This window comes from Bemisia tabaci, chromosome 9 (genome assembly GCF_918797505.1).
Source record: "Bemisia tabaci chromosome 9, PGI_BMITA_v3".
Taxonomy (NCBI): domain Eukaryota; kingdom Metazoa; phylum Arthropoda; class Insecta; order Hemiptera; family Aleyrodidae; genus Bemisia; species Bemisia tabaci.
The window spans coordinates 30,300,423-30,327,202 of NC_092801.1; the positions used below are offsets into that span (position 1 = coordinate 30,300,423).

Consider the following 26,780-nt stretch of genomic DNA (forward strand, 5'->3'; position numbering starts at 1 on the left):
TAGTAACTGCAGAAAAAATATCCTTGATTTCTATGAGGACCAACTAATAACATCAGAAACACGAATTCATTAAGAATTTTGTTTTTATTTATCACAGAATATCACTCTTTAGTAATAATTTGAAAATTAATGGAATCAAAGGTTCTCTCTACAAGTATACTTGAAGAATTTAGAGCGGATTCAACCAAAATTAACCTAACCTCATTTTGTGTTGCTTTACTATCTTTTTTTAACAGAGAACTAAATAGCATAACGTCTTGAAACATTCTCTGAATTTTCCTCAGATTATGAAGGACTCGTATTCAAAATTTCAAGTCAGAGTGTTGCTTAATTTTCTGGTAAAAAAATTAAAATCTGGAAATAAATCTGGCAACATTGTTCATAGTTAGGGTAACTTCAGTTAAATTCATGCATCTGATCCAGGGAGGACCATTACACTTGGACTGCGTTAAACAGAAAGGAACCAAGCTACATCAGCTAATGCCAAATTTAATCGGGCAATTTAATTTTTTACATGAAAACGGTTGTGCGGATTTTCGTGCAAATTTCAGTGAAAATTTTCCATGGTACGAAGCAAATTCCTTAAAATTTTCAAAGAAATCCGAACAAACGTTCTCTCGTAAAAAAAATTAATTGCCCAGTTAAACTTGGCAATAGCTGGTGTGGCTTGGTTCCTTTCTGTTAAACTCGGTCCACTTTTAACTAACTACACCAATAGACAAATAGAATAATTTATTCAATACTAAACAATCATGAGGTGGAAATCACTAATTTACACATTGTTGGTGAAACACAACACTGAACTAATCACTAATCGGTAATTTGAATCAAGCAGGAGCTGACATGAGAGGGAAACAGTGGATTGTTTACATAATGGATTGGGTTTGATCATGATAAAAGTGCAAGTGCCTATGACCACTCTGAGGACTAGAAGTTGCCACTACTTTCACCCTGACTCCCATCAGGATTCACTCTCCATTTTAGTCCAGTCAATGCCACCCATCAGACTGCTTCATTATTCAGTCTGAGCACACAGCACTGTGTGCAGTAACATCTTATCATCATGCCTAGGTATGTAGATCTTTTTCCTTTATCTTTTTTCTTTTTGTGTTTTTCTTTTTAATTTTATCACATATGTTGTAGCAGGTTTTGAAAGTTCAATAATTCTTTAGTAAAACAATCATCAATATTTAATCTAGGAAATTTTGTTTAGACTGTATTTCAAGGTCAAAGAGTATCATGAATTTATCTTTTTGAAGTTGATTTATCATCAAACCATTGCTGTTTCTTCAAAATTTTGCCTCTACTGATTTTGTGGCTATGGGATCATTCGGAATTTAAGTTTTTGAAAATTTTCTTGTTTACTTTGCTTAACCCTTTATGGCGTGGTGTTACTTATTTGTACTAACGCATTTTTTGGTTTTTTAAAAATTGAACTACTCCTCTGTGGCGTGACATTGCAAATTTTTATCAGTTTTTTTTTAAACAAATGTTCAACAAAATTTTGACATTTTGTGAGAAGAAATTCGGGATTCCGTTTCACCCTACAATGTACAACGTAGCTTGTGTCCCTCAGAGGGTCAAGGGAGGGTCAATTCCATCGAGTGTTAAATGTTCGCCAATGTAATCAATCTTATCGGAAAAAAAGAAAGAAAACAATTAATCATTTTATTTAGTCGCCAGACGCCTAAATTTTGTTGGCAATGCAAAATTTTATTTTGTTCTAATTCTCGTGATGGTGTTTCCATTTCATCTCTGTGTCCCTTAAACTCAAGGTTACTACGAAAACTTCCAATTATGGCCATCTGTTTGAAAACAGATCCGTGGGACCTTAGTTACACAAAAATCAAATTAAGCTGTTAGCACTACTGCTCAAAGGAGTGGTCTACAGGCATTTTGGCACAAAAAATGCGGGAAAATGTGGGAAATGAAACTGGGGCTATGGCAGTTTGGAGTTTACAATTTTACTAAAAGAAGTTACGTATGTATTTGAATTTTCAACCTATAAATGTATGAATGCAAAATTATGAACTTCAAATTTTAAGCAGGCACAGAAATGAACTAGACCGCTCGCAACTTATATTCAGGGATATTAGGAAATTTTTTCTATTGAAAACTCAAATTCTAGTCTTGGACCGAACATGAGGAAAATCACTATCCTTAGAAATTTACTCCAATAGACATCCTGCAGGCATAATTGGCAATTTTTAAATGATGATAATACTTGACAGTTCTTTCAAAGAATTAATGTTGACCAAATTTTTTGGCCTGTTCAAATTTGTCCGAGTTGTTTTAACGTCGTCCTGTTGTATATTTCAATTTTAGTAAGGGATTTCTACGAGAAATTCATTCTTGCAATTTGATGAGCGCAACATCCTATTAAAAATGTATAGGTACCTCTGTTATCAGCATGATGTAACGAATGCAGAATAATCTCTAAAGATATACAACGGGTTAACTTGTTTTTTTAGGAATAAATGTTTTTTAACAAAATAAAGGTACAGGTATGGTAGTTAAGTTCAACTCTTTCATCACTGTTGTCAGACTGTCATGGTCACATTGCTTTACACTTGTTAAAGTATGCAAAATTGGAAAATTTTTCTTGGTTTATGTTCAATGCAATGCGCCTTGAATAATATTGAAATCGAATTAGTTCTTCTGTTAAAGTGGCTTATCTTAAAGGCTACCATTAAATGAACTTAAATCTGATAGATGAGCAGCATTATAGAACTTAACAAAATTTTTAAAAAATTTTCACATAATTTTAGGGTTTAGGGCGAGTGAGAGGGAGGAGGGATGCCGAATGTTGCCAAGTTTTCCAAAGTATAACATTTATTTTCAAGGAAAGCTATGTATATCTTCCTATTAGGTTTTCAAATTTAAGTACTAGGTCAAACTGTGACGAAAATTCTCTCATAAACTCGAACAAAAAAATTGTCCAGTTTCTAAGAGAAGTTTTTGTATAAGAGGAAATGTGGCAACCGCTGGATGTTCTTACGAAGTTTCTCCTCGGCCCAGCTGTGCTGTGCAAAAATTTCTTGACCAGGGCCGATCATTGAAATTGATAGACAAAGAAGACATAAGAGATATGGAGGGATTCTATTGGTGGAAGCGGGTGGTTGCTATGGACGAAGGAGGTAGAGAATAGACAAGCTAATGGCAACCCAGGAGAGACCCTATCGTTAGTCCATCATTTTCCGCCTTAGTTTACACAACCACCCGTTTCGACGAATAGCATCGCTCCATATTCACTATGTCTTCTCTGTCTATCACTCTGTCTATTAATTTCAATAAGTAGCCCGTGTTGCATGCGAAAATTTAAAGGCCCCGAAAATAAGTTTTAAGAATGGGAAGGCCGGAAAAACCGCGGTAAAAATCACGTGGTTAGCAAGTAATGCCGGTAAGTTGTACATACTGAGAGATCTTTTTGAAATCTCTGAGGGAAAATATATGGGCTTTTGGAACGAGGATACCGAGAACACTCTACATCCCTAGTACCGTAAGGTCATGTCCAAGGAGGGTCGCATGCATGGGTGGAATGAAAAATATGAAAAATTGAGAATTTCCGTGAAATATTTCATGAAATTTTACGAAGTTGTGAAAAATGTGAAACATATGAAACATATATCCAGGGGCTGGGTATGCAAACCGCTCTAACAAAACACCAAAAAGCAAAAACCAGTCTCCTTTCATTCAATTTTGCATTTAATTTTGAAAAACATTTTTCTGATAGAAATTTCATGAAATACTTCACATGAAATCAAGATTTTATTTTTCATACAAAATTGCAATTGCAACCCTGCGCCCAAGCCATTGAAAACTCGAGAATCATCTGGAAATGAGCAAGAGAATTCCGGAGTAAAATCTAGTTTATCTCGTAGAGGTCCTGACGGAAAATAAGGAAAATCCTGTAGTTTCAACGGTGTATTTTACCCTGGAATAAAGGAAATTGTGAGGAAATTGAAAGCAAAAATCAATACTTCCACTTGTTGACACCGTGGTTAAACTGGTCGGAGCCATTGCTAATTATTATTACACAGTAACAGAGCAAATAGACAAATATTCGTCCAACCGTATTGATCTAGGCCAATCAGTGTGACTAATTTCGGTCACAATCGGCACCCCACAAAAGCGGTCCTCTTAATTATTGACTCCGTTGTCATTACGTCTAATTGTCCCGGTTGCGTGAAATTTTATTCTACACCGTACATTGCCATGATGAGTATCGACGTTGCCATATTTTCATCAGTAAAGTGTAATTATCGTCGCATTGATACGGAAAATGCACCATCAACATAATGGACCACTAGACTATAAGCACTCTGATACATGTCATTTTACCAGAATTCTACGTAGAACACGATTTTTGCATCGAAAAGTTACTGAAATCAACTCCCAACTGAGATTTAACGTTTTAATTTTACATTGGTTACGGGAAGTTTGAACTCTCTGCTCACAAGAAACGCAATACTCCGTGAGTCAAATCGCGCCTCACAACGGTTTTGGCAGACTTCTCAATCAAGCATTGTTCCTTTCCCACCTTTTAACACTCAAAGTGTAAACAACATGCTGTAGCTGAGCCAAAGCGTCAAGATTGAGGTTGCCATATTTTCGCATCGCAGAGACTGCCACGATAACGTTGAGTGTGCGATTTGACTGACGTAGACCGTTGCGTTTTCATGAGCGGAGGGTTTAAATTCTCGCGGCAAGGAATATTGAAAATCTTGGTTAGGAGTTCATTGTCAGCAATTTTCGTTGCGCGATTCGCTCTCTACGTAAAATTTTGGTCAAGAAACATGTATCAGGATGCGTAACTTCGCATTTTGTCTAGTGGCTTAAGAATTGTTACCTCAAATGGCAGGGGCTAGGCAAAGTAATTCAAAACGTATATTCGAGGTGTGAAATAATCACATGTCTCTCACGCTTTATGAGTCATTGTTTTCACGTTTTTAATTGGTTTTTTTTTTTTATTTTTTTTTTTTTTTTATGCGCAAATAATGAGGCAGTGGTGCATCTTGTCCTCGTCTTAGTTTTATCACATTCCTCATTTGACGCGTGCCTTAAAAACGCCTTCATAAACGGGAGATACAACAAGCGTTGATCCTTCTTTGGCCGGATAATTTTCCCGCATGCGACCGTGCAATTCAATTTCTACTTGAACTGCATTTAGCAGAAAGGAACCAAGCCACAACAGCTATTGCCAAATTTTACTGCGCAATTTCATTTTTTACAAGAGAACGTTTATGCAGATTCCTTTGAAAATGTACAGGAATTTGCCTCGCACTATGCAGAATATTCACATAAAGCACAAAAATCCGCAAAACCGTTTTCATGTAAAAAATCAAGTTGCCCACTTAAATTTGGTAATAGCTAATGTGGCTTGGTTCCTTTCTGCTTAACGCGGTCCTTTTGGCCGCTATTTTAATACGCGGTGTACAATTCTCGTGATGATTGAACGACGAAGGGTCATGCGGTCATGGCCCCTCGAGAGGAATGGGCTCGAAAGGTCTAACCGTTCAGTCCTAGGAATTTTATGATCGTGAAAAAGAAAGACTGTTGCAAAGTAATTCACCATCATGACAACGGTATTGCCGATGGGAATCTACTTGAAATTTTGTGAGCACGTTTCTTTTCAATGTAAAGGAAAACAGAAAATTTTAAGGCATTATTTTTTCGGTCGAGAAAAACAGAAGGAAATTAAGCAACGTGAAAACCTACGTTAAATCCGTCCATATAACGCTAAGGACTGCGGAGAATTTCAGCCCCTACGTAGGAATAAGTATTGCCACGCGTATGCCCCTCTATGATTGGTTCTCCAATTCGAGGCCTTTTATAGGAAGCTAAGGGCAGACAAACGAACCGATCTAGAGTAATTTTTATTTCCAGGGAAGAATTCTTGATACTCTCAGGAAATGAGTAATTCTGAGCAAAAATATTTTATCAAGTTTTTTTCAGAATTCGCTTTAATTTGAAATTAAAATATCTCCTGACGTCTCGAACTCTGCTGCCATCTTGTTTGTCCCCATCTGAGCCTGAAGGCTCCATGAAAGTGAAACTCGCAGGCAGTAACCAAAAGCAGCACAGTTTTTTCTTACTCAAAGGATTCAGATGGCAACAGACTCCTCAAGTCCTCATGAAGGCACTCTAATTTCGTCTCTGCTCATTAAATGGACTGCGTTAAGCAGAAAGGAACCAAGCCTCATCAGCCATTGCCACATTTAATTGGGCATAATTTAATTTTGTACACAAAAACGGTAGTGCAGATTTTCTGCGAATTCCAGTGAATTTTCTGCATAGGTTGAAGCGAATTGACTAACATTTTCAAAGCAATCCAGTCACGCATTCTCTTGTAAAAAATTAAATTGCCCTGTTAAATTTGGCAAAAGCTGATGTGGCTTGGTTCCTTTCTTAAACGCGGTCCAAATAATCCCGATCAATTTTTATCGAATTCGGGGGCTCCTCATATTCTTGATCATAAAATATCCGACTTTCTCCCACCAACCGGCGCGTCGCGGCGCGCAACGCCGCGCAGTGGAACGACCAATGCACAAGGTTGGACATGGACTAAAATTTCAAATTTTGATGTTTATTTCGTCACGAATTCAATTTTAAGGGGTCGTGTCTGAGAGAAAATTTCACGAAAAAATCAATGGAACTACTCTTAAACTTTTTTATTTCATATTTTCGAAAATAAAAGCTTTCAAAGTTTCTAAATTTTTATCCGACTTCTCCTATCGACTCGGTCCAGTGTGCGCCGCGCCGCGAGCTCCGAACTTGCGACCGAACCGCGAAAGTTTTACGATTTCGCACGCCACCGGTTCTGAATCGGCATCATTTACTCGCCCCCCTCTAAGCTCCCCCTCACTCGCTCATCGTCCCATTCATCCGCCCCCCTCCCCCGCGATCCGCCGCTTATCACACGCGCTCCAGCGTTGTCAAATCTTCCGTCGAATTCGCTCATTTCGAATTTGAGGAAACTGGAACTTATTTATGTCAAAGGGAACCATGTGAGAATTCTTCAAATCAAAATAAACTATGCGCATAGGATTTGCGCAGTGCTGCCATTTCCCAGAATTAATTCTGAAATTTGGAACTTTTCAAACAATCTTCTGAACCCCCGGAATTTTCAGCTATTTGCGGAATTTCCTCGACTTTCGCGGTTTCCCGCCAGTTTGACCATTTATTTGATCAAATTCAGGAACTTTTTGATCAAGTTTGACAATCTTCGGAACCAAATCCGGGCGTATTTCGGAATTTTCCCCCGGAATTTTTTAAAAAACTGCAATCTTTCTCGGAATTGTCGCAAATCGGAATATGTTTCCGGAAATCGGAATTATTCCGGAATCTCTTGAGCACTGGATTTGCGTGAATCGTTGTTTCTTTTGGTTTAATTTATTTCAATATGGTTCCTTTTAGCTTTAATACACTGAAAAAAGTTACGGGCTTCATAGACATACCGTCTGTTCCGGGCGCAGATACTGATACTTCCGGGTGCTAGAGCCGCACTGAAAAAAAAATCTCGGTGTATTTACTAAGAAAAGGGTAAAATTACCAAGAATTCAGGGTTCTATTTGATCCCAGTTTTTTCTTGGCAAAATTACCATTCATGGAATTGGTAATTTTACCGAGAAATCTCGGTAAAATTATTGAACTTTCTCGGTAATTTTACTGGACCTTGGTAAAAACGCCAATATTTTTTATCGACTGTGGTAGAATTACCGAGATAAAATGGCAAAGTTACCAGGAATTGATTACCAATAAAAGTGGTATTCTTACCTTTAAAAAAAACACTAAAAATACAGGTTTTTAGGTAAGCTCACCAGTCTGTCTTGGTAAAATTACCAATAATTGGTAAAAAAAAGTGAGATGGTAAAGGTACCAACGGATCTTGGTCAAAACGCCGAGAATTTTTTTACAGTGTTCGATTCCTCCGGGTGCTACACCCGGAACTTTCGGTCTCTGAGCCCGAAACGCGGACGGTATGTCTTGTATAGTCCTTAAAAACGGCTCCCACGGCAGAAGTTTTTTTTCTGTGTATGTCGACTTGGCAGCGCGGTGCTCTTATCATCTGCCGTGCCTGCTCGAACTCACCTTGAATTTTCGTCAATCCTCAGTACATCCAGTGACAGTTCAAGTGTCGGCCGGATCCACTTTTCGGCGTTCACGCAGATACATTACATTCGAGCAGGCAAGTAGGCAGGCATTTTATGTACATTTTTTCGCTCTTTTTTCTCGAATTTTCTCGTGGAAAACGGGCGTATTTCCAGATATCTACCATGATTCATGTCGGACATATGCCCGAGACTTCTGATTGGCCAGCGGTGCACAGTGGATCGAGTCAATGGGAGAGGTCGAACAAAATATGGTAACTTAAAACGCCGATAACTCCGTGAACATAAAATGTTGAGGCTCTAAAAGCGGTTTCATAGGTTTCCTAGTGACACTGTCTTCTAAGAGCAACCCTGAAAATATCAAATGCGACGAAATAAACATCAAAATTTGCAGTTTTAGTAAAACATTTCATGTCCATGTAAATTTTTGTCCATTGTAAAACATTTCATGTAAATGGAGGAAAGACAATGTTGCCAATTTGCTGGATCCGTCAATGCTGGCTCTATTAAATTAACGTAGACTCTAGGACATCATTAACTAATTAAACTCATTTGCAAAACAAATTAGTCTGCACGTTGCTAAATCGCAACGAATATAATGCTTTTAAAGTCGTGTAAGCATTAAGCAGTCTCTCATGGGTGAAAACAAAAACTTAAAAGCGGATGGACCCCTTCATCCTTCCGTGATGCATTACGCATTGCAACACAGTTAGTTTAGTCGCCTGGCTGCCCCTAACTCTTCGTGTTACCGGGACTGAAGTGGAGATTTTGTTTTAAGGGAGGTTAAGAATGATGCGATCTTGACATGAAGCGCCTCACAGTAGATTGAGTCCCTGGGCGATGGATATATCCTTGATATTTGCCGTCCTTTTATCGTATATCAAGTAATTAAGTTGTTATTTATATGCCTAAATATCTTTAACAATACTTATCTTATGTTATATACTTATCTTATGTAATATATGTAATATTTAAATACGATAATAAAGATAGAAGGGGAGTGTCCCTGATATAAAAAAAAAGAAAAAAAAAAGAAAAAAGTAGATTGAGTCAACCAGAGAGGTTGGACATGACATGTTTTACTAAAACTGCAAATTTTGATGTTTAATTTGTCACATGTTAAATTTCAAGGGGTGCATTCGGATGAAAATTCCACGAGGAAACCAATGGAGCCACTTTTAGAACCTCAAAGTTTTGTATGAACGGAGTTATAAGCATTTAAAGTTTCCAAATTTTGTCCGACATCTCCTATTGACTCGATCCACTGTGCGCCTGAAGAATTTATTAGTATCATGAGCGCAACTGACTGTCAATCCAGAGAACGAAAGAGATGTCAGAAACCTTTTGGAATCCTCTTGGAAAACTGCGCGTTTGATGGCAATGCCTCAAATCTGACGAGATGCGGTTCTGTCATTATTAAGGGTGATTCAAGATTAATTTTGCAGTTACGCAAGTATCGATATCCAATTTTTCAATTAAAATAATTTTTTTTTTACAATATGGAATTTTCCCCGCAACGATCTCCTCCCTCAGTCGGCGTGTCTTAGAAGTTTTGAATGTTTTTTCTGTAATATTTATCATGGCGATCTTTACAGGTCATTTTGAATTCTTTATATCTGTCGGTAATTTTGAGTGCCTTGCTAATATTTGCTCTTGGGAGAGTTGTGGAGAGACAATGCACAAAGCTTTGGCAAGTTTTTATGTGCACCATTCGTTGTTTTCCGGAGTGAGGAACGTAACTTCATTCCAAGGTTGTAAAATTAAATCAAACAATGGGTCTGTAGCAAGCAAGAGATACAGCGAACTGAATACACTTTCCAAGGGTAAATTCACTCGAAAAGCATGTTTGGCACATCAAAAAAGTATGAAATCTACTTTTCAGCGCGTACTCTGCGTAACAACACGCTTTTTCAAATTTACCGCGTATATGCGGTCAGTTTTTTTGGTGGGCAGCAGGCATATTGAAATTGATTTCAGACTTTTTTGACGTGCCCAATGGCGTTTTCGTGCGATTTCACTCTTAAAGAGTATATTAAATCAGCTGTATCTTTTGCGTGCAACAGACCCGTTCTATTTTTTACAAGCATGTACGTAAGCAATATTTGTCAACATTTTTCTGATTTTCCTGGTAAAAATGCAATTTCTGAGAGGAATTATTGGCGACATTGAAATGAAGTTACCCTCTTTCGTGAGGGTGCGACGCATTGCCTTATCCGGGTATACTGCCGTGCTATGGAAGAACGCCGTATGAACATTCGAGAGTTGCCAAATTTCCCTCGATAAAACATTTATTTTTGATGAAATTCATGCATATGTTCCCCTAAAATTTACAGATGTTTTAGATTAAATTGCGTACAAAATTGTCTGAAAATTTCGGGGAAAAATATTCACAATTTTCTTAGTGAATTCGGTTTTTATCGAAGGAAATTTGGCAACGTTTAAGGGCTCATACGGCGTTCCTCCTTAGCACGGCAGTATAGTACAAATTCTTGACTTGCAAACACGCTCTGTTGTTTCTCCTTCTGATCCGAAAGAATCCTCTTAGAGGAGATTCCTGGACCGATTTTCTTATTACGACAACCAAGGGATATTTTCAGCGAGGCTTGTGACCGTAACCCACGACAACTGACTCAAATTCCAGCCCAAAGTGCTAAAATAAACCTGCGCTGAAGAACAGTCTGGCTGTCACTTTGGTCTACTCACGTGTGGCGTTCGTCGCTCCCATGTCACAGTTCAAACATCTTTAACTTGCTACCATTCCAATGAATGCTCCATCGAGGAGTCAGCTTTGATTTGATCCTTCATACGCACGTCACCGCATGTTCTCAAAATCGAAAATTTTAGGTGCCAGTGAATTTCGGTAACGTTGCATGGTGGCAACGATCATGGTGTCAACAAACCAAAAATTTGATCACGGAGTCAACGATTGTTGCCGTCGTGATCAAGCAGTAAAACGCAAAAATGGGCCCTGAGCATGGTGTCAACGATCACGGTGTCAACAAACAGAAAAATATCTTCCTTGTGAGTAAAATTAAAAAATTAAGTGTACAGGAGAGGTCTGGGTCACGTATAGTTGGATTAGGTTAGTTTAGGTCAGGTTAGGTTAGGTTAGGTTAGGTTAGGTTAGGTTAGGTTAGGTTAGGTTAGAGTAAATAACACAAGAAAAACAAGACTTGAAATTTAAAAGGTGTTACTGAGGCAAGTTTTAAGTTTCGTTGACGTCGTGATCGTTGACACCGTGATCATTTTTCATAAGGGTCAGAATATTTTATTTTTGGATGATCATGGTGTCAACAAAAACTTAGAAAAACTGTTTGTTGACACCATGATCGTTGACACCATGCTACGTAATCTGAATTTCGGACGGGTAGTGACACAGTGAATAAGTGATTTATTCGACCATCTGAGTGTTAATCACATTAATGGACGTTCTGAATTTTAGACCACGAACTTTTCATCCGTTTTGTATCACTCAATGGGGCTTACGTTAAAAAAGAAAAAAATCTTATGGCAGTGGCAAAGCAACGTATTTGTGATAATAAGCTCGGGGCCAGACCACCTCGTGAAAATTGCTCTAGATAAACTAATTCCCATTTACTCCAGGTAGGTATACCACTGTATAGGGAAGGAATCCATCCACCCTTCGAAATTTTTCGGCGGTGGCCTCAGCAAAATATTTTGGATCTCTTCAACCGACGTTACATAACGTTACTCCATTCCATAAAAAAATGTGATCTGACAACGCGACCTGTCTCTACTCGATGACACTGAAGGGCCTCTTTCATAGGCCAGGTTCAAGAAATGAGAGGATGAGGGTGGGCATTATCGATAAAACATGAGTGCTTTGGCGGCATTAACAAGTGTTGCAAACTTTCTCTCATTATTATCTGAAATGGACGTATTTATGCTAAAAGGAACTATGTACATAGGTTTTGCGCGCGACATAGTTCCTTTTAGCATGAAGCCGTTCAAATCTGGGCGTAGGAATGTAAAAACGTGCACCGGTGAGAGCCATCGATCCAATCTCGCCTCGTTTTAAGACGGGTCGTTGATTTGAAATAGTTCTTCAACAATTCAGAGGACGAATCGATGGTCAATCGATCAGTGGATGATGGGTCACTAAATCATGAATGAATTTTGATTTGTGATTACAATTTTCTGATGGTAATTGACGCTCAGAACACGATGCGCTCATTGAAAACTCGGAAAAGTACCTAATTCAGAAACCGACAAATACGCAGTTCAAAACGCGCAACCTTTCCGTAAATTTGAAACGCCCCACCTTCGCGTCGAACTGGGTGATGTCACCGTGAAATTGTCACATTTTTGTTGACATACAGGCGCTTTATCATCCCTCTTTTACATTTTCTATGTGTATCTCCCGTAGAAGCGATAGCCGGTTCGATTTTTAGACATACGCACACTTTATAGACCTCTTGAGAGACCTTTAAACATATCTCTTCCTTTTCAAAATGAATATTGATCTGGACATGCGGACTGCATTTTGCAATTTGGAACTATAAATTCTGGCTCTTCTGAGAAAACACTTATGTGCATAGGGATACTAATGGCACATACATTGTCTTTAAACCGGGCTAGAATTTATAGTTCCAAATTGCAAAATGTAGTCCATATCATAGCATATCTCGGGCAAACTTAACCTTAATTTATTTCGAAATTCAAAAGTAAGAGACATCGAAAGTGTAAACGCGATACAATTATTCTCGCAAGATGGATGTCCACATTGCATATGAAAAATGTAAGACGCGATGGCGTGAGTCGTGAACTCGCAATGCTCCGCTCTAGTTTAAAGCAACATCACAAATAAGACAAACGGAAACAAACACAACATGGAAATAGAGGGAGGGGAAGGATGCGCGTTAACGACGGCGCAGGGATACAACTATTCGTACTTGATGGACGTCCGTGCTGCATCTGAAAAATTGAAGGCGCGATGACGCGATGCGTGAGTTCTCAATGCTCTGCATGCTGCTAATGAGGTGTCGCTCAGATTCGGGAGGAAAGTTGAAAAAGAGGCCCGAGCACATCTCTTCTACCTTCGGCTGTGTTATTCACGTAGTGCTTGAAGCACCATTACGAATAACACAAACGCAAACAAACTTAATATGGAAATAAAGCGAGGGAAAGGATGCGCGTTAATGACGGCGCAGAGATACAACTATTCGTACTTGATGGACGTCCGTGCTGCATCTGAAAAATTGAAGGCGCGATGACGCGATGCGTGAGTTCTCAATGCTCTGCTATATACTGCCAATGAGGTGTCGCTCGGATTAGGGAGAAAAGTTAAAAAAGAGGCCTGAATACGTCTTTCTTGTCGTCGGCTGTGTTGATACTCGTTCTTTCTTCTTTTTTCAGGTTCTTGCCTGATTTTTTGTAGGATGGATTTTTAGACCCAAGTCTTAAGCTCGTGTAAACCGCAGCACTGACATGGTTCTTATGGAAATAATGGTGCTTGGATGCGTTTAGTGGCTTTAATTTTTTTTTCTTAATTTCAGAAGTCTGTCGGTCACTTCAATACGTTCAATTTTACAATTTTTACTCTGTACGATTAATAAACTTTGAACCTGAAAATAGCGTAAACTTATGCTGCTTTGCCAACATTTTCTAAACCCCTCTCCACGAAGGGGATGCCCTATCAGGAAATATCATATCACGCCCCTTTAACCAGCCAAGGGTCTACGCCCTCAGATGCGAGCCAGTCCGACCCTGCATTGTGGCGCCTAAAAAGTTGACAGATTGAACCCTTCGGTATATACCGAAGTACTTCAGAAGTCTGACCCGAACTTCGGCAGCTGGACCTCAAGTTTTCGGATGCGTGATCCGAAAACTTCAGAGATCCATATGACCTCAACTTCGGGTTCGATGCACGGAGTTTTTTTCTCCGTGCAGCCTCGTGGAATTTCATGAAATATTTCATTTCTTTCTTATGTTTCATGCCACCCTGTTCCTGGATCCCCCTTTGCAGCTATGGGAGTCCTCAGTCCTTCCAGACTCTTCTCGGAGGAATGCCTTTCCGTGCCCCCCCCCCCCCCCCCCCGGTGGGATGTCTCTGATCCCTGAGCTTAAAATTCATGGTTCCGCTAGCTAGTGTCGATTCGCTCTCCACCAGGGTTCGAAACTCTCAGGCGTCAACGCGCCAAATGCGCCTAAAAAATGAAGGCTCTGCGCCAACGTGGCCCCTAAAAATCTGGATTTTCACAGGGAGTCACATAAAGAAAGAAAAACAAATCTATTTGAATTGAAAACAACTCAGAATTTTCAGCACTACAAGTGAAAGCTTGTTTTTTCTGTTCTTCACGATTTCATCCTTAGTGCTTTTGTCTTCCCCAAGTTACAGCTACTTACTAGTTCTGTTACGAAAACATCTTGCGTCGAACTTTTCACTAAATGCGCCGTACTATATAGGCAAAAAGTCAATTTGGCCCCTAAAAAATCTTCAATGGCGCCTAAAAATCGGGCTCGATGCGCCACATGGCTCCTTTAAACTCAAAGGTGAGCATCGAACACTGCTCTCCGCAAAAGTATACTAATTAGTTTGTGTATGTTTCAGTTTCTTGGGTTGTGCAGTTGCCGCGTGCGTCGTGATGGCGCTAGCATCGGGCGCCTCCGGGGTGCCGGAGGAGTGTCTGACGATCGAGGAGGACACGTTCGGGATGCACAAGGACCCGTCGACGGGCGAGTCCTACGCGGTGAGGTCCTACACCCTCGTCAACCGGAACAACCTCCAGGTCAAGGTCATCGACTACGGCGCCACCATCGTCTCCGTCAAGACCCCCGACAAGAACGGCAAGTTCGCCGACGTCGTCCTCGGCTTCGATGACGTCTCCGGTGAGTACTGCCGTGCTAAAGAAGAACGCCGTATGAGCCTTCAGACGTTGCCATTTTTCCTTCGATAAAAAACTAATTAACTGGAAACATTTTCTATGTTTTTCTTCAAATTTGTAAGACACTTTTGTTCGAGATTCAATCTAAAATATCTAAAAATTTCAAGGAGAAAGATGCTTAACTTTCTTAAAAAATGTATGTTTTATCCAGAGAAGTTTGGCAACTCTCGAATGTTCATACGGCGTTTTTCCTTAGCACGGCAGAATATCTGGTGGAACTATGAATTTTAGGTTCAGGAATCAGAGAGACATCCCACCCGGGGGGACGGGGGACGGAAAGGCATTCCTCCGAGAAGAGTCTGGAAGGACTGAGGACTCCCATAGCTGCAAAGGGGGATCCAGGAACAGGGTGGCATGAAACGTAAGAAAGAAATGAAAGATTGGAAATTTCAGTGAAATATTTCATGAAATTTCACGAGGCTGCACAGAGGAAAAAACTTCGTAACTTCGCCGTATTCGAGAGATGCCAAATTTTCCTCGATAAAATGTTTATTTTTGAGTAAAAATATGAATATTTTTCTTTGAAATTTTCAGGAACTTTAGGACAGGAAATTGAGAACAGAATTATGTAAACAGTTGGAAGGAAAACATTCCTAAGTTTACGAGAAAATCCGTGCTTTATCAAAGGAAATTTGGCAACGCCTGAGGGTTCATACGGCGTTCTTCCTTAGCACGACAGAGTAGGAGTTTCAGGCGAGGGGTTTTCATAGGGACCTTCAAGTCCACAGACAGGGTGTCTCCAAGTCCGGAATTTTCGGAAAGTCCGGACATAGTACCGATTTTTTAAGGGGGGTCTGGAAGTACCGAAAAAGTGTGGAAATTGTGCAAAAGGTCCGGAATTTTTTTCATTTTTTGGTCATTTTGGTCTCAATTTGAGTGAGAAATTCAAATTTTTGAAATTTTTCGAATTTCGTCAAATGGAGGTACTGATAAAGTACTGAATTTTTCTGTTGAAGAGGTACTGGATTTTTTTTGGAATGTACTGGAAAAGTACTGTAAAAATTACTGATTTTTGGCCCACCTGTTTTAGTAGACACCCTGATAGAGAAAAAAAAGGAGGTGTTTGCATTTCGGGCATCTTGGATGACGTAGGTCGGTACAACGAGTTCATCATCGATTTTCTTGGAAATGGTGTAATTTATGGACAAAATTCATTCTACAAAAAGTACTTGAAATTGTATCATGTGTTGATTTAAGCAAAAAGATCGGATATTATGGTCCGTTTTTCATACTTCGAATTCCGGATTTCGCTGGCCAGGTTGTACCGACCTACGTCACAGGGTGAAACAAACCTCAAGATGCAAACACCTCCTTTTTTTTCTGTATGCTTCAAGTCCAGGAGAGGAACTCTGATTCCATATCGACGTCACATGTCTTCTCCTAAAAATCTTTCTTAGGAAATACTTCACACCACAGGAAGTTTTGAAATCAACTTGTGAATGAGATATTAACAAGTATCTTAAACACAGATCAAACGGAAGTTCGATTATATAAAAGGCGTCATCTGTATATTTGTCATTTCACCAATGTTGATAGAAAACAGTTATATCTTGTTCAGGAGTTGATTTTCAGACTTCCCGTTGTGTGATTCGTTTTCCGTGTGAAATTTTGAAGGGAAAACATGTAGCGTTGTGCTTTTAATTCATACCTTGTACAGAAGCTCAGGTGAAACGAAAATCATTGCCATCCTATTGGAGTGTTGTGCATGTTGTCTATCCACGAATTGAAGGAGCTCCTCTTACTTTTTATTACGATCAAATTGATATCAATCGCAAATTGCCTACTTTTCTCACACCCGGAACTTATTTTGTCGGTTGTTTAAAATGGGCATTTATTGACCTAATGATGTAAAAATATTGCTATGTCATGGTGAACAAATAGTAATTTTATTGCTTTATATTGCAAAATTATTATTTCATTATTTTCATTGCAATGTGCTATCTGAGCAAGGTCAAGAAGCTGTTTGCATTAAGACTATTTAAAGTTCAACGGGTCTAAAAATTTGCATATAATACATGCTTAATCAATGAAATTGTTTTGACTCTACCTTGCTGTCAAAAATGAGTGACCAGTTTTATTTAACTGTATAAATAACAATGTAGTTCTCCTTTGTATGAGAGGCATTGTACTTAAAATTAATGAGCATTGAAAAGATTAACATGGAAAATACATTAAGTCAAATAAGTCTCATGAGTATTGCCCACTCATAAGATAAACTTCTCGTTTTCCTAAAAGTGTCATCAATATTTACATTACAGGAGTTCTATTTTTCACAATGACAGTTTTCACTCAACAATGAAGAAGAATCCAGGAAAAAGCAATTGTCTTTTTTCCTATCATCAGCGCGTGCCACTTAGTATTTTTTTTTTTTTTTTTTTTTTTTAAATAATAACAGCCTTGAATCTACCAGACTTCAGCAGAAACTTCTTAGCCCTTTCATTTTGAAAACAGCTTTTCCCAGAATTTTCAAAGTTATAACTTCATACTTTCAATGATCACACTTTTGTGAAAAAAGTACAATCATGTGAATAGGATAAGCTTTTGTCACACTAATTTCTCTATGTCTGTATTTGTTTTCCTGTCTTTCCTGGGAAAGTAGATTCTGTGCGGAAACTCTCCAGTTCCTTTTCCAGGTAGTTCCATCGAAGATTTTCAATGACTCCTCATAGAATTTTTGAGGACTCCTCACTAATATGACGTTATGCTTTCACTCTTTGAATCTCATTTTAATGTGACTTCTTGTCTAAACATTTTCTTTGATGATTCGAGCAGGTTACGAGCGGCCGGACAACCCGTACTTTGGAGCAACAATCGGGCGAGTGGCCAACCGTATCGAAAATGGCACCTTCCAGATAGGCAATCAGCGATACAGCGTCGCCAAAAATGTCCTTGGCAAGCATAGTCTTCACGGCGGAGAAAGAGGATTCGACAAGGTACTCTTATCAGTTTCAATATATCTTTGAGGATCATCAGTGATAAAAATTAATTTTTCTGAGGCTCAACAGATGCTGTTAGATTATGAAGTCATTGTAATAACACTGTTTCGAATTGAATGCAAGCAGAATTGACGACATGCTCTTCTCCAGAGCCGACAGTGAAAGCACACCGATCAATATATCCATTAATGATGAAAGCCTCTGAATGCATATCTTGCTTTGCGAATTAGCAAATCTCTTATGCCATTTTATATTTTCACAAAAAAACTGACAAATATCATTTGTTCGAATTTGCACAGATTTATCTTCATCCTGCGAAAAATGTATGGTAAACATGTCAAAAATGGACCGCGTTTAACAGAAAGGAACCAAGCCATATCAGCTATTGCCAAATTTAACTGGGCAAGTCAATTTTTTACGAGAGAACGTTTGTGCGGATTTCTTTGAAAATTTTAAGGAATTTGCCTCGTACTATGGAGAAAATTCACTGAAATTTGCACGAAAATCCGCCCAACCGTTTTCATGTAAAAAATTAATTTGCCCAATTAAATTTGGCAGTAGCTGATGTGGCTTGGTTCCTTTCTGTTTAACGCGGTCCAAATAACATTCATTTATTCTTTTTCAAGAAATGCAACGAAAACACACAGAATAAAATCAAAGAAATTTTGAAATGTCCCAATCGAAATTTTAGAGACGAAAGAGAGACCCTTCACTGAGCTCTTGGTGACGGGTGGAAACTTTTACTTTTGGGGATCCAGCACTTCCTTATGGACAATTATAAGGGAGCAGCAGTCATCGCCCGTTTTTCGGCTTCCTACTGAGCGGATGATGAGCTTTTGGTGACATAAATACAAATCTGCCAAACTTTGGTGCGTTTGCGAAACAAAATTATCAACACATTGTTCAATATCCACTCAATAGGTAAGTCAACAGTTGAATGTCATAGTACCGAAAATACAAGCTTTCACGATTGAGCAATAGAGGGTCTCTCCTTGTCTTGGCAAAATTTGTACTCCCAATCCACCTTCTGTACCCCCCCCCCCCCCCCTCAGAAATCATGAATTATTGGATGCAAGAAGTGCAATTCTTGATGTTTAGCATAAAATTTCCTGTTCACATTTAAATTACAGGTCATGTGGACTGTTGAAAAAGGGTGCAATGAAGTGCGAATGACGTACTACAGCCGGGACGGAGAGAGTGGTTTCCCTGGCAATGTTAAGACAACCGTTTGTTTCAAGCTGACAAACGACAATAAATTGATCATCAATTATCAAGCCACAGCCGATAGATGTACGCCTATCAGTCTCACAAACCATGCTTACTTCAACTTAGCTGGTCATGTAAGTAGTGCACGTATGAACCATAAATCTCAAATTTTAGGTTTTTAAGGAAAACTAGCATTATTGTTCATCAAAACTGAGTGCAATTTTTCATTTTTGAAATAATTAAGATTAGTCTCTTAGAATTCTAGTTTTATCGACACCTAGGGCGGAATTTTGTCGGTTTTGTCATACGGAGGTGCAACATTCTTAAATGAGTCCAAACCGCACCATCGACCAATCAGAAGTGCTAAGCTGGACTTAAGTGCGGTCGAGACTCATCCTAAGTATATTTAAGTACGGTGGAAAGGACCGACAAAATTCGGCTCCTAGTTTTTCCTTCTCTTTTGTGAAATTAAGTGTGACTAAAAATTGTCAAACAAAATGCTCCAAAATTTTATTTCCATGACTGCCCTCTCATGATCATTTTAAATTCTTAAAGTCAGTCCTTACCTGCTTTGATAGTTTATGTCGAAGTGAAAGTAATTTTGTCTCCGGGATCTAAAGTATTCTCAGTAGCAAAATTCAACTGTTAGAGGTACTGCATTAATTAAGTGGAGATACCTAAGCAAATTTTTGGCCGAACGTTCGTTTTTTTCTCACAATGGAAAGAAACTATATGTACGTATGTATGTATGTATGTATGTATGTATGTACTGAAAAATAGGGTTGCCTGATTTGTCCATTTTTAAGGAAGACTGTTTTGGTTGGATTTCTCCTCTTCTGTATAAATACTTTATTATTCTTTGTGAACTAGAAACACCAGAAAGATATCTTTCAAAATTGAATCAGTGAAATTTGGGAAAATGAAAATGTTCCGCGATTTTCAGGAGACAAAAAAAAAAAAAAACTGCACAATTGTCAAGGTGAATAAGTTAGTGTCAAAAACAACTATTCGGTGTGACTGTTTTAATACGATTTCCTGTTGCACATAGATGCGTTTATTCAGAAGCAACTTTACACTGTAAAAAGAGGTGGAAAGGAAAAAAAAACCCAAGTTGGTTTGCTCTCATTCTCACTGATCCAATTTTGACCGTCATCACATTTTTTTAAATTAAACCACCGTCCAATGAATATGCACTCTTGAATCAACTGCGCATCCAATGATCTTTTCTGGAGTAAGAACAGTGAAAGAATTAAGACAGCAATTCATTTCAAATTTCGAATGGATAAAAGAATGTTATTTGCATGAAGTAGTTTGCAGAGACAAAATTTTTTGAAACTTGTGTTTGACAGAACGTGGATTCTGTAAGGATACATTAACTGACTTGATTTTTTTATTTACTTTTCTTTTTTAAAAAATAGCATTATCACTGTCTGAGAACACACACATTTTTAATTATTGCTGAAAAGTTTCAATGTTGCAGTTTAGTTTTGCCTCTCAATGTTTAACTTTTTCATTGAATTTTCAAAAAAAAATTCTCCTCATTGATGTTTTCTTCTTGTATTTTTGTTTCCCTGTAGAACGCAGGTCAGGAAGGATTGTATCAACATTTAGTTCTTATTAATGCTGATAAATACACTGATTACAATGAAGATAGTGTTCCTACAGGTACATCACAAGAATTATTTTTATTTCTAATTTTTTTTTAGAAAACCTTGCAAAAGTCATTATCATAGAAAGGGAGGTCCAGGTCCCTTCTATAAATGATAACACTTATTAAATTGCCAACAAATGCACTTTTTACGCCTGATTTTCCCAAGACTGGCACTTGGAAAGTTTGATTTTAAAAGTTCGTTTTGCTCAAGAGCTCGTAAGGAGCGTCAAATGGAAAAATCTCGAAATTTAGCCAGCCCTACATTTCTTGGTATTGTGTAGAAGGTACATCGATCAGTCTATCTTTAACGACCATAAAACCATGTATCTGGGTTTGCCCTTGTGTAGTTTATCTGTCAATTTTACTCTTAGAGGATGTCCGATTGTTTGCACAAAATTCTATGCAAGTTTTTTTTTACAGTTTCGAGATTACTCTCATAATTTTTTTACAAAAATGTCATGCAATATGCTCTTTAAAAAAATAAAGACATTTAAAATTCTGGAAATAATTGAAATAAATGTTTTTATAGTTTCATTGTTGATATTAAAGCTTACTTCCCAATTAAATCATTTCCGATTTGCATGTTGTTACAGGTGAGATTAAAAGTGTAAGTGGAACAGAGTTTGATCTGCGAGAGCTGCAGCCTCTCGGAGCCGCTATTCAGCGCACATTCCATTCATATGGATTTGATCTCAATTACGTCATCAACTCAAACGAAGACAAAAGCAACTTTCATTTAAAATTCACAGCCAGGTAAGTGGTTCTGAACCCTCATACTTCAAACAAAATCAACTAATCTAAGTTTCATTCTAAATCTTCATCGAATTCCACTTAGTAACTTAAAAGAACAATTTAAATGAATACCCAAGTACGTAATTTTCTTCCTCTAATGCAGGTGGTAGAAAAAGTATTGTCCATCAATCACTACCCAAAGGAATGTCCAAATCATTCAGTAAAGTTAAAGAACTCATAAACTTTTAAACTTTTTCCTGAAGTTTCTTAAGATTCTCCAGAGAAATTGGTAAGTTAACAGTGATAGCCAACAAAATAAAGTACAAAGTTAAAAAAGTAAAAAATGCAATGTTTTGATGTGAAATGATTTTTTTTTGGATTTTGATTTGATTTTCGATTGTTTTTCCAGAGTAATTGACCCAGTCAGCGGGCGATATGTGGACACTTTTACAGACCAACCGGGCGTCCAATTTTACACTACTAATTCATTGGCACCGATTCCTGGGAAAGAGGGAGTGCTCTATGATAAACACAGTGCTTTCTGTTTAGAGACGCAGAAATTCCCTGATGCTTTACATCATGTTAGTATTCTCAAAAATTAATTTTTAAATTTAATTGGTATTTATTTTTGGAATCTGTTTGCTCTGCAGATTTTTTTCTCACTTCGTCCTGGGTTCATGGCGTGATCAAACTGGCATGAAGTTAAACATTTTAGCAGATCTTGACTTTTTAGCCAAAAAAAGGACTATAGGCCCAGCATACAAGAATGAAAAATCATTCTCAATCAAAAAAGTTGGAGAATTTTGGAGAAACAAAAACAAGATTTTAGTACAGAAAAATGTCGCATTTGAAGAAGTGCAACACTACGTATCTTAATCGCGGTGTTTCAAAATTTTCACTCGGACTTTATTTTTTTGAAGAGAGACAAACCCCTTTTGTAGCCTGAAATTTATATAGAATATCCTGCTAATAGAGAAGAACATTACAGACACATTAGAGAGACATTGCATTGACTAATTTATTTTCCAAAAAAAAATGTATGACAAGAAGTCAGCAACATTTTGATTGACAAGGCGCAAAACCACGTATCTCCGTTTGCGACGTTCTAAACTTCCTGTCCTACTATATTTTTTCCCCATAAAACTAGGTAACATAATTTCTTGAAAATTTCCTTGAGCTTTCTTCTCTGTTAGTAGAATATTCTATGCAAGTTTTAAACCATAAAGTTGGTTTGTTTCTCTTTAAAGAATGTAATAGGAGAGGAAAGTTTGAGATATGTGGCTTTGCATGTTAGTCATCAACTTTCTACTTCCGTTGATGACCAATATTTTGATTCCTGAAGTCAAAAAAAGTAAATCTTCATTGCAACGTTTAAAAATCTCTGATTCTGAGGACTAACTACAGGGTCTTTCATGGGTTCCCATTAGTTAGTCCATTACCTACCTCTTTTTCCCATTGCAACCAGTTGCGTTCTCTAATAAGATTGCTTTTTTCCGCCGTCGTTTTCTTTGTCTATTGCTTTGTTCACTGATTTCAATTATCAGCCTACTGATGTACTCTCCATGGGCAATAATCCCTATTTGTTCGTATTTCCTACTCAATAATTTCATTCAATTCTGGGACCCGTTATGATTGAAATAGGTAAAGTTTAATGTTTTTAAGTCAATATGTAATTATTTTTGTTTTTTGCAGTCTAATTTCCCCAGCATTATACTGAATCCTCACCCTGATGTCTACAAACACTCAACGGTGTATGCATTTGGAGTCGTAAATAATTGAAAACTGTCTTTCTCTGTACAATTTGCTTCAACTATAGTCTTCCTGATACTTGAATGTTGTGGTGAGCCCTTTTCTTTTTTTTCTCTCTCTCTTTCTTAAAAAAAATTTAAAATGAGGTCAGTCATTTTAATAATCTGAGTCAAAATGTTTAAGAGGGCCCCCCTTCTCCTTTTGGAATAATATCATATTAATTGAATGAAGAAAATTGTGTTAAGCTCACTTGCATATATTTTAAATGTAGAAATAAATAAAGATAGATAGTTAAACTAGTCATAAACCTTTTAAAATATAGTGCTTGACTATACTATGTAAATAAAATGAACTGAAGTTTTGATCCATCAAAACAAAAATTTACCCCTATCTAACTTAAAGAATAAATATGAATAAAAGAACAAAATTAAAGCAGACGTCTCAATGCCAATACAAATTTTTCATGCTTATATTTTTACAGATTCGTTTGAACTTTGATCGGTGGATGTATCGCTGGAAAATTACTGAACCAGAGCAAAATATTTTGCAACTTTCAATGATGGAGGATTCCGGATTAAAAGGCTTCAAACCAAAAACGTGAATTCATGAGGGGGATTCCGGACGCAATAAGTCAATGAAATAGAGAGTAACATACTGCAATGATGGAGATGTTTGTCGCCTCTATTCCTAAAACATCTAAAGTTTTTAAATTGCACGATGTAAAAAGACCCTTCTACAGATTTAAGAAACTTTGGGCTCATCAGTAAAAAGAGAATAACTTTTTGAATTTTTTGTTTTAAATAAGTATTAAGAGATTTCTTATATTTTGAAATATTTTATGTCTTTTTTCACATTAAAGTGTTTTAGGGCCATCAAGGAAAAATTTCTCGTCTTTTTTTAACAATTTTTACTTTTTTTGTGTTAAAAGTTTGTGAAATTTACCTTTTTTCATGTATACATAGGGGGAAAAAATTCTAATAGTAGGTGAAATTAAGTGCTCAGCTCTTGTTTTCAGGGATAATTGTTTGCTTTAGTCTAAGCATATCCAGCGCATGTGGGTACGAAACATTTTAGATGTAGCCACAAAGTATTTGGAAGATTTAATTGTTATTAAAAGCTTATTTCAAGCGATTATTTAGAAAAATGTGTTTTTCCTCAAGACATTCTTGTTGATTCGTTCTGTTATATATTGTGCTGTTGTTTCGTGACTGTTCATAATTATTTAGGTACCTGTTTATTTTTATATGTCTAAAATAAAATGGAAGCCCAAACAATTTTGGAATTCTGATTATTTTCCCACCCTGAAGATTTTTCTCAATTTGGAAGATGAAGAAGAATTTTGAGGCGATCAACTAATCCTACAATCACATCTTCTGTCAAACTGTTTGATCAAATATTTTGTTAAACTGATCGAGACTTTTCATCTAATTTTTTCGATCAGATTTCCTTTCTGAGCTTGATTTTACTATTTTTTTTATTTTTTTTCTAGACCATTGGATCGAATTTTTATGAAACAGTTAGATTAAATTTTTTGTGAAAACCATCAATAATTATCAGTTGATCCATCAACCACCGAATCGTGCTCCAAAGTGGTAAAGATCCTAGTTAAGTATACTCAATACTTGTTGTTACAACAAAAATATTTTAGTTGGCATAATTTATTGTGGTCGATTTGAGCAACACAAGATTGATCGCATAAAGCGTTTAGTTAAAAAATGGTAAATGAAAGAACCGAAAAGAAGAAATTTTTTTCAACATTTTTTAAAACCTAAGGAAAGATACGTCTACCTTTAGATTTTCCCATATTTCTCTTAAGCTGATCGCATAACTTTCCATTGAAATCAAAATTGTATTCTAAGAGTCATTTATATCATCCTTGGATTTACAGATGGACTACTGGTTCTCCATAGGTACATTTTTTGTGAGAATGTGAATTAAATTGAATTGTGAGCATCCTCAAAGTTTAAAGATAAAATGACCAATTTTAATTTGCTAGCAATAAGTTGGTGTTGCGGGCTATGGTAGACGGTAGAACAGTCATTTGCAGCAACTAGCATTGACTCAGGTGAGAGACATCCTTGAACGCAGTTAAGAAGTAAAGTTGTGGGGTTTGAGGTGGAGTGAATGTGAACCCAGCCTTCAACCAGACGCAGGATTTTTCTCAGCAGACGGCTGAAATCAGCGTTCAATCTCCATAAGTATGGTTTCTGATTACCTCAGAGTGAGAGCCTGATTTCTGTCACCTTCAATCTCCGATGGGACAGTTTGACAGATTGGTCAAGTTAGTTTGATACAGAATCTTTGTGAGTACTTATTGTAAAAAAGAAATATTCAGTTTTTTCATCAATTTCATTTTATTTTTTTGTTCAAAAAGGTTCCTTGGAAAATTAACTAACTTCTTCTCTATAGAACCTGTAAAAATCTTATTGAAAGAATGATTGTTTATAAATCATGATGAAAAACAGCAAAATGTAATCCAAGTTCTACTCTCATCTATTTATTACTGCAAAACTTCCGGTTCAATAGCCGCTGAATCGCTGTCTCAGTTTTGCTTGGAGTACATGGAGCATTTTCTTGTTGTGAAATCTACGTTGAAATATTGCAGTTACTGTTTTTAGCAATTGAATTGTTAAATCAGCAATTTAATTTTTTTTGTGTAGGGCGGATTCTGGCCAAATAAGTCCTATTATTTTCCCATTCAAAGCCAAAAACCTCTGTACCAAGGCTGATTGTGCGGAAATTTTAGACATTTAGTGATTTTGACCTCTCTCGTTCCTTGGGACATTGATATATTTGCCACCTAAGCAGTGGTGTATCCAGAAATGGGGAGAGCATGTCAGAATGGATACTTTCCATGGAAAATCAAACCTTAAAGAATGTAACATGTAAAATATTCCATAAAAGTTCAGGAATTGGTGATATTGGAAAATATATTGTGAATGTAAATTTTCAACTCTGACATTGCTCAGATATGTACTCGTGGCCGTTAATTTTGTCCATGTAACCCCTGTCAATTTTTCTCTATTTTGGACAGAAATTTTGATTATGACTCGGAAAATTTAGTCCATGTCGAAGCACCCCTGTTGAATTTCTTCGATTGGGACGGGAAACAGAATTTCAATATTTGTATCGAATCCTGCGTAGTTGGAGGCGTAGAATTTATTGCGGCTAGTCCCAAGGCTCCCGGCGACTTACGTAGTTGAGAAACAAAGTTCACCGAACTCGCGTTTTTCACCGATTACGATTTCGCCACATTAGAGTGTTGCCAGGTTTCCCTTGTTAAACAAATTTTTCGGAAGAAAGACATGCATATTTTGCTTGGGAATTTTTAAAAATTTAAAATTGCAAACAAAATTATCGGAAAACCAGAAGAATTTTCAGCTTTACTGACAAAATCGTATTTCATTGGAGGAAATTTGGCAACACCTGAAGGCACCTACGACGTTCTTCTTCAGCATGACATAACAGGAAATGAAAAAAACAACATTAA

At 37.4% G+C, this 26,780-nt stretch overlaps 1 protein-coding gene across 3 annotated transcripts; it reads left to right on the forward strand.

The window, feature by feature from the left end:
• The first annotated feature begins 925 nt into the window (after positions 1-925).
• On the forward strand, positions 926-24,564 carry LOC109030348 (galactose mutarotase). Of its 3 annotated transcripts, none has more exons than XM_019041251.2 (9): positions 926-1,071; positions 14,683-14,960; positions 17,789-17,949; positions 19,083-19,292; positions 20,736-20,823; positions 21,403-21,562; positions 21,951-22,122; positions 23,234-23,381; positions 23,772-24,564. In XM_019041251.2, exons 1-8 carry the CDS (start codon positions 1,064-1,066, stop codon positions 23,318-23,320), a joined length of 1,164 nt encoding a protein of 387 aa, XP_018896796.2. In that variant the 5' UTR covers positions 926-1,063; the 3' UTR covers positions 23,321-23,381; positions 23,772-24,564. The 3 variants fall into 3 exon arrangements, with proteins under 3 accessions (XP_018896796.2, XP_018896799.2, XP_018896800.2); XM_019041254.2 differs by lacking the exon at positions 926-1,071 and adding an exon at positions 8,054-8,188; XM_019041255.2 differs by lacking the exon at positions 926-1,071 and adding an exon at positions 8,061-8,192.
• The last annotated feature ends 2,216 nt before the right edge of the window (positions 24,565-26,780 follow it).

What these genes read in the sequence shown, in the direction of transcription:
- LOC109030348 (XM_019041251.2), top strand. An exon ending in CGGCTTCGATGACGTCTCCG is followed by an intron (nt 14,961 to 17,788) that starts GTGAGTACTGCC and finishes TGATTCGAGCAG; the next exon opens with GTTACGAGCGGCCGGACAAC. An exon ending in CATTTAAAATTCACAGCCAG is followed by an intron (nt 21,563 to 21,950) that starts GTAAGTGGTTCT and finishes TTGTTTTTCCAG; the next exon opens with AGTAATTGACCCAGTCAGCG.